We start from the raw sequence: 8,690 nt of genomic DNA, 5'->3' as shown, positions 1-8,690 counted from the left end.
CACACAGTATGTTATCGCTGAAGGGCAGGGAAGGAGCGTCTGCTTAACACAAGCAAACATCTTGCAAATAAACAGATAAACCTTTTACCTCGTGTGTAATTAACCCCAACTCCCTCTAGATTGTAAGCAGGGCCCTCCTAACCTGTTGTTCTGCAAGTCTATGTTATAAACGACTTGTTATGTCCTGTCTACCCATTGTACAACGCTACAGAATATGACGGCGCTATATAAAACAATAAATAATAAAGAGTTACTAGAGAAGAATGCTGAAAGCTTGAAGGTAACCACGTGTTACTGTACCCTGTGCGTCAGATTGGGATATAAATTTGCACTTTTGTAACACTATATCCAAAATGTATATAACAGAGCCACTAAACATGTAACCGAGAAGGGGCTAACGGCTAAACCGACTTTTAGCCAAAAGTTCAGGATACGTAATGCGCTTGAGTGCTGGGGTTTACAAGTGACGGTTTCCTTACAGGTTCTGGCGGCCTTTCTACTGGTGAGCTGTGAAGAAAGACGAGAACTGTAGGACAGCCAATTATCCATTATGCTAGTTATGCCACGTTTTGCCACAGATTGCCTCCTTATGGTTACATTTCTTACTTTTAAACTAAATATCTCCAAAACAATTAGACAGATTGATAAAAGGGATACACTACAAGTACTATTTATGGTAACAGATGTGCAGAAGACATTCTCTCTTTACAACATGGTCAATTAAAATGACGTGCTCCTGCTTCACTGTCCCTGTCTTTACGCACCCTGCAAGTTACAGAGCCACCAAATCATACTACTACTAAGGATTGTACAGTATGTTCCGGATTGTGTGCGGTTATATATCTGACAGATGAACCAAACTGTACATGCATGCACACACACATACATGCACGCACACACACACATGCACGCGCACACACACACATGCACGCACACATGCACGCACACACACACATGCAGGCACACACACACATGCACGCACACACACACATACTATACATGAATGGATGACACTTAGTGGAGAACAGGAGTATCACTGTAACATGTATGCAGTTCCTCGCATTGAGAATCTCTCCTGGACTATTTCCCTCATGCACAGGAAAGTTTTGGTTCTTGACCGTATGGCTTGGAGGCGCTGAGGGACATTCTTTCCCTGTAAAGGTACAAATAATCTGCAATTCCACACAGCAGATTCACTATAAGGTTCGGCTCTTCATGCCCTGTCGCTTCTCACCTGAGATAGCCTCACCCTTTTTTTGTATGCACTTTTTCTCCCTCTCGTGTAAAACAGGTGGCCACCGCCTTTCCATGAGAGCCGGAGACCAAAGACACTAGGTAGACAGAAGACACTACGGGCCCCCTTCGAATGCGGTGCGGTTCTAGAAGAAGGAGATTGTGGGGCTGGCTTCTCCCTTTGACCCAGAACTCCTACACATATCCATCGTCCTTCTCTATGTGTTATAGTACATATGTGCGTGTGTGTTACAAAAGTCTCTGTTGGTGTAATGGTCAGGCGTCCCAATACTTTTGTCCATATAGTGTACTAGGCTTATAAGTTTAGTTTTCTTTAGTAAATCTGACTATTAGCGACCGTCTAAAATGTTCCACTTCTGAAATATTAATGGAATGTATGATTTTCAAGAGATATACATATTTGTGAGTGGCTGTTATTCATATTATCACTGCATTCACTTAACGTTGACGTTGCAGTGTTTTAGCAGAGAAGAGGTTAAAAGCGCCCGGCAGAACTCTATTCTCTAGCTGATATGAGTAAGAATGGAACTTTCTGGATTAGGACACAAGGCGGCTCTGTGAAATGCTGGCTCATGGAGTGACGCAGGGGTTAATCAGCAACACCATTAAGTAAACACGTTGGCGGAACAGAATTTAAAGGGACGGCACAAGAAATATTGGCACTGTAAGCGTGCAAGCCGTAGAGCAGGGGCGTCCAACCTGCGGCCCTCCAGCTGCTGCAGGACCACATCTACCGTAAAGCTCTTTCAGCTAAGGGGCTGGCTGAGGAGGATGGGAGATGTAGTCCTGCAGCAGCTGGAGGGCCACAGGTTGGACGCCCCTGCCGTAGAGGTTTGTCAGGTCTAGTTTTGTTCACCCTTTGAATGTAAATTGTGAGCATTATATACATAAAAGAGAAATTGAAACAGCTTTTAATACAAATATTCTAAGAGTAGAACTTTTGAACCATATAGATTCCATGCGTAACGAATATATATGTCAGGAGAGGTGCCGGTCCCATGCGTTGGAACCTATTGTCTCGAGAAGTCTCTGGGCAGGGTAGGTCATTCAGTGACAGCGCAGCGTGCAGTTTTCAGGAAGAACCGGACGAGCTGCTCCGTCCGCTGCAATAAAAGAACAGGAAGTTCGCTGCAGTGCGGGGTCAGAGGAGTTAAACAGCTGCCACGGCAACGGAACAGTTAAATATACCGTTCCCACACTGAGCAGCGTGGCAAGCGGAGCTTGGTTTCCATCCCAGGCCCCAGCTGTGCTGATCACAGTCCTGATCACTGCTGCCCGGGTGTAAGGGGCAGATCAGGAAAGGGTGCTGAGATAATCACACAGAGGACCCCGGGCCGCATAGCGCAGATCACAGACCCCCTCATCTGGGATGTGTGCATTCTTACAGCAACATAATCTAGGGGGTTGCAAGGATTGCACAAATCTCTGGGGGTCCCAGGCTGTGCAGCACAGATCACTAGCTTCTGGGGGTCCCAGGCTGTATAGCACAGATCACATGCTCTGGGGGTCCCATTCTGTGCAGCACAGATCACTAGCGCTTGGGGGTCCCAGGCTGTACAGCACAGATCACCAGCTCTTGGGGGTCCCATTCTGTACAGCACAGATCACCAGCTCCTGGGGGTCCCATTCTGTGCAGCACAGATCACTAGCTCCTGGGGGTCCCAGGCTGTACAGCACAGATCACTAGCTCTTGGGGGTCCCATTCTGTGCAGCACAGATCACTAGCTCCTGGGGGTCCCAGGCTGTACAGCACAGATCACTAGCTCCTGGGGGTCCCATTCTGTGCAGCACAGATCACTAGCTCCTGGGGGTCCCATTCTGTGCAGCACAGATCACTAGCTCCTGGGGGTCCCAGGCTGTACAGCACAGATTACTAGCTCCTGGGGGTCCCAGGCTGTACAGCACAGATCACTAGCTCCTGGGGGTCCCAAACTGTACAGCACAGATCCCAAGCCCTTGAGGCTCCAAGCTGTACAGCGCAGATCTCTGACAGGAGGGGGAGGGGCAGGCTGGGGAATACACATCACTGTCTGCTCGGGACTCAGAACTCTCTCTAGAGATCGCTAAGTTTAGAGAGTCTGAGGGTGAGTGAGACAGACCAGAGACTCCAGGACAGCGCCTCACCCCCCCCCGGGATTCCATGCATCTGGAATGCACATGAAGCTGCCGTGAGTGTGCTCCAGCTGTACTCCTCTGCCCTGCACACACTGGCATTTCCTCTGAGCTCACAGAAAATATGACGCAGCCTCCCTCGGAAGAGGAAGTTTCTCTCTAAATAACGGTCATCAGAGAAGAAGCCGGGAAAAGGGACTCCTTCATCCAGCAATGTGGGAGTTTTGAGGCCAGCGAGGGGTGGAAGGGAGCGCAGCCGGTCCCACCTTCTCCTGCCCTGCAGGCTGAGCAGAGCATGGGCCGATCCCTCTGCCCCTGATGCAGGATGACAGTGTACTCGGTGAATCTCAAAGTCTTCTGGCTCCTAGTTACGGTCCTCTTCGCGGGCATCTGGTGCTTGTTCGTGGCTCTGAGGAGAGACGGCAGTGCCGAGGATGGAGGAGGCTGCCAGGGGAACGGACTCAGTCACTTGCAACTCCTGCTGAAGTTGTGCTCGGTGCTGCTCCTCCTTTATGTTGCCTTCAGGTGCTGCGGCTCCTCCTTACACCGACAAAAAGGGAGCCTCAGCCTCAGCTGTCAGCAGCAGCCGCAGCAGCTCCGGAGGAACCTGCTGGAGACTTTCTATGAACATCACATCAAGCTGTCCCCGCACGTCCTGGGTCACAGCAAGGCGCACGTCAGCCAGATCGTGGCCGGGCTCATCAAAGTGGGCAAAGCCAAGCAGCAAGATACCGGCGTCACCTTCCGAGGGGATTACGTGCAGGTTGGCAGCGCCTACGAACAGCACAAAATCAACAGCCCAGACTGTTTTGACATCTTGGTGCCACTTAAGATGCCACAAAGCCTCAAGATGGAGCCACTCTTTGCCTCGGCCGGGAAGGAACCGGTGCCCGTCTTGCAGGGTAGCATGATGTGCCGGGTGGCTGCGCCCAAAAAGTCCGAGTGGGAGAAGACTTACAAACAGTTTAGTGATTGTTTCTGCACGGAGAGCGGCCACAGCCACCGCTTGTCTTCTGCGCTAGTCCTCAAGTGGTTCCACTGGAAGATTCAGAGGTGTCTCAATGTCATTCGGTACCAGTTTGAAGACAGGTGCCATATCACACTAAGCGTGTGCGATGACAAACTCATCCTTAAGATATTGCCCCGGTCGGACTACGTCTGCTGCCACATCTCCATGTCTGTGCGGCTTATCCCAGCCTTTCACTTGGGCGACTCTGTGTTCCTCACGGCCCAACCGTGGGGCAGCATTGTCCACCCAGATGCCGTAAACCTGGATACTTATTGGGGCGTTAATTTTTCCAAACACGAGCAAAAGTTTATGAATTGGTTTAAGGACCAGGCCCCCGCCAACGCATGTCACCTGAAGTGCCTCCAAATCATGAAGGCCTTGAGGGATCTAAATAGTAAGACCTTTCAGGGTTTCTTCTCCTCTCAGTGGAGATCTGTACTTTCATCCTATAACTTGAAGACTGCGCTTTTCTACCTGATGATAAAAGCCCCCATTGAGAAATGGGACGACTCCTTGCTTATGGACCGGATGCTGGATTACTTTATGTTCTTGAAGGAGTGTTTGCAGAATCGGAACCTGATGCATTTTTTCCTGGGAAATAAAAATCCCCCCAATATTATAACTCTGCCCAAAATGTTCAAAGAAGCCCCGCCGGTCAACTTGCTGGAGGGATACCCGTTGGAATTGTTGGACCAAGTGTGTTTCCAGCTGTTCAACATGTGGATCCAAATGCCACGAATTATAAGGATGAGTTCCAATTTAAAAAGCCTGGTCAGCGAGCCCTCCACATGCAAACATGCGCATGTATAGTCGTCGGCCAAAGAAAAGAACAGGGTCGGGGCTTAAAAAGTTTTAGAAGAATTTGTTGGATAAAAAGTTCAGAAGATCAGAAGAAATGTTATGTTGATATCACAAAACGCTACGTCCATCAACCCGAAATGTGGTTAATATATATTTAAACAGGCAGTGGCTATAATAATAATGATTCATTCCATGTATGTGAAATAGTATATGCATATACTGCAATAGCTAATGTGTATATGTATTTATATATAGATTTATATATATACACACATAAGCTATCACAGGACATGCATATATTATATATATATATATTATTATATATATATATATATGTCTTGCGGTGGTTCTAGCAAAGAGACTTGTGTCGAAAGAGCTAGTATGTAATATTACGCAAGGGCTATATGTGCTTCCTTTTCTAAATTACCACCAATGCCTAAAATAAATAAGACTTCCGCATGCATGAAAAGATACATGTATGTGCATGAGGGTTATTGGTATATTGTGGGGTTTCTGTACAGCTTCTTTAAAACCTGCTGACAGGCCATAGTTCTCAGCTCATAGTTTCGCGTTTATCTGTAATGAACCAATTATCACTAAATCTTGGCGATGTGTGCAATAATGAGTGTAAACGATCACAAAGCATGAAGGGATTGTGCTAACGTGGATCAGGTCTAAAATAACTAGGTGTGCCTTAAAGGGGCAGTGGCGTGTCCTGGCCTAGGCCAACTAGACCTAGGGTGATTGGTCCAGGTGCCACATAACAGGGAGCCTATTGGGCAATCGGGCCACCGTTCAATGGGCCAATAAAAACGGAGATCACCGATCTTCCCAATTGGCCGGTTAACGCGGTAGAGGACTGCGTCACATCGGCCATAATTATAAAAAGAGTCCTACTATTGACTTTTAATATATAGATATATATATATATATATATATATAAATGCAGAAAACACATTTCTGCTGGTGTTTTCTTTGAACTAGCAATAAGAACCATCGTTCATTTAACCGATCATACTAGTAATGTGCAATCTATTTTTCTAATAATAATGATGCTATTGAGGCTTTTATTGTTGCATTATTCCATAAGCACTTATCTTCGAACGGGAAAATAATTGCACATTCTCCGCATGCTCTATTTAAGCAGATCAATTCATCGATGGATACGCGGCTCCGTAATAGCGGAGTTTATGATTATAAACGGTGCTAGGTCAGGTCAGCCCAAAATTGGCAAGGCCAAACTGCTTGTCCGACAGCGGGTTTCCCACTTTGATCACAATTGTGCCATTTTCAGAAAGAAAAAAAAAAATCTGATTGCCAGCATATTAGACTAATCCTCATGGGAAGTCTAGGACCAAACTGCAAAGCAAATGTTTATATAAATAAAAAAAAGTATTTTTTTAGTATTTATAATTTACAGAATAACTTTACATGAATTGGTATGGCACGGAAAAAAAAAATCCGCAATATTTAATTATGCTGCCTGATTATTAGGATAATTGTTTTAATAGTATAGATTTTAATTAAATCTATGGGCTTTCTCCTATATGTTAAAATATATTTTTTTAAACATACAGAATATGGAAAAAAAAGTCAGTTTGCATTCTGTGTAGGACAAATGCTAAGCACAATTATGTAATTATTTTTAAGCCGTATTTTAGGTTGTGGTCCATTTTAATTAGTTAATATTTTTATTTCTACATTGTTAGGGTACAAATTTTATTTTTCACAGATTATTTAGAACCTTTATTTAAAATAATATATTTTTTTTATATTTTTAGCATCCTGTGCAATTTGGCTGTTAAATAAAGGCAACATAAGAAATAATTATAAGGAATAAAATAAAGGAGACTGAAAGGATTTTACTTGATATAAAAAAAGCACTTTAAAAAAAGATGTCAACGTAAAGCATAACATTTTTATAACTTTGGATAAAAAGGATATTTTTAATAGAAATCTAGTTGCCGAGCTAATATTTGATATCACATTATATATATTTTTTTTTATTGTGAAAGGAAACACACAACTTGTACAAAACTGTAAAAGATTACCTCATTATTTAACGGAATCTATCATGGAAAAAAATGTATGTTTTAAATGTATAGACGTATTTCAGTATTTTTAGAAAATGGGGGGAAAGAAATCAGGCAGGAGGAGGTTTGTGATTGGACAGTTGGCTTTTACAGGTCATACTGGGTCCAGGAGCTCGCGCTTGCTGCCTGATGAAACATTATGCGTTAAGGGGGTTAATGAGTACATCTTATTTTAGGTGTATTTTCCTTGTCTGATGGGCCTTACAATTTTAGATATACCTTTTTTAACTCTTTAATGCTTCAATGTCCTACGGACTGTAAAAACACAAGACAGAGCTTATAATATAGAAGTTCAGATAAGATGGGGCTTATTCACTAAATGTAGCATCTGCATGAGAGTTGTCATTCAACTCCCTTATTTCTCGATTCATTATGAAGGGCCAGCAGCAGCAGGTGAGGAACACTTGTATACATGATACAGGGCCACAAAGCTCTTCTACAGCAGAAGCTCACTGGGGTTGCCTCTTCTTAATGTATAGTGAAGTCAGGGAGGTGAAGTCTCATTTAAATTCTCTCTTTAATGAATTGGCCCCATGGTTCTACACTGAAACATTTATAAGGATTAAAAAAATGAAAATTCTTCCTTAAATTTCCAATTGGATACAATTTGATTTACAAAATAAAATCTGCAAATTCTGGCTCATGGAAAACTAGATCCAACGTATGAAAAAATATAGATATTTTATTTTGTTATTATTTTTTGGAATATTTGCTTAGAAACAGAATGAGAATTTAATTTGTAACATAAATGTTTATTTTATGATAGATTCCCTTTAAATACCTATATTTTAAATGTAATTGTAAATATACCTGTATATAAAGTTCCTTACACAAGCTTTAATAATTGAGCAGTTTGTACTGATGCTAAATATATAATTTGTAGAATAAGCATGATTAACTCGTTTCAGGACCAAACCGTAGATTGATTGCTATATTGAGACATATCTTAATATAAAAGGACTGGATTATATCATTTGCTGTTATTATACACAGAAGCATTTTCTAATACCTCATATTTTTATCGTTTTATCTCACACTCCTTAATCACTAATATATACTTTATACGAAGTAACAAAAATATATATTTCTGCTATGTATCTTTGTAAAAATACATATTTGTATAATTTTGGTCATCCACAGATATCCAGGTGTAGGATGTAGGGGTTCCAGCCAGAGTATTGCTTTTGCAGAGGTGGAATTATGCATACAGCCACATCTGATAGCCGCGCGGTATCACTATACCCGAAACCCGTATGGGCACAACATGCGCTGCTAGGGTGGTTTTGGAATACAGTATGAGGACCATGTTATAAACACCATGTTGACCTTGAACATCTAAATTGAAAGAAATGAGACCAAAGAGTAACACGGATTTGCTTACATTGTATATATTTTTTTCCTAAATATAAACCTTGTTTTTG

General features: G+C 43.0%; 1 protein-coding gene across 1 annotated transcript; it reads left to right on the top strand.

Moving 5' to 3' along the window:
- Window positions 1–3,054: 3,054 nt before the first annotated feature.
- On the top strand, window positions 3,055–5,286 carry ITPRIPL2 (ITPRIP like 2). Its single transcript, XM_053471562.1, has one exon. The coding sequence runs from the start codon at window positions 3,692–3,694 to the stop codon at window positions 5,183–5,185; it is 1,494 nt and encodes a 497-aa protein (XP_053327537.1). The 5' UTR covers window positions 3,055–3,691; the 3' UTR covers window positions 5,186–5,286.
- The last annotated feature ends 3,404 nt before the right edge of the window (window positions 5,287–8,690 follow it).

This window comes from Spea bombifrons, chromosome 7 (genome assembly GCF_027358695.1).
Source record: "Spea bombifrons isolate aSpeBom1 chromosome 7, aSpeBom1.2.pri, whole genome shotgun sequence".
NCBI lineage: Eukaryota > Metazoa > Chordata > Amphibia > Anura > Pelobatidae > Spea > Spea bombifrons.
This window is presented reverse-complemented; position numbering and strand designations above follow the sequence as displayed.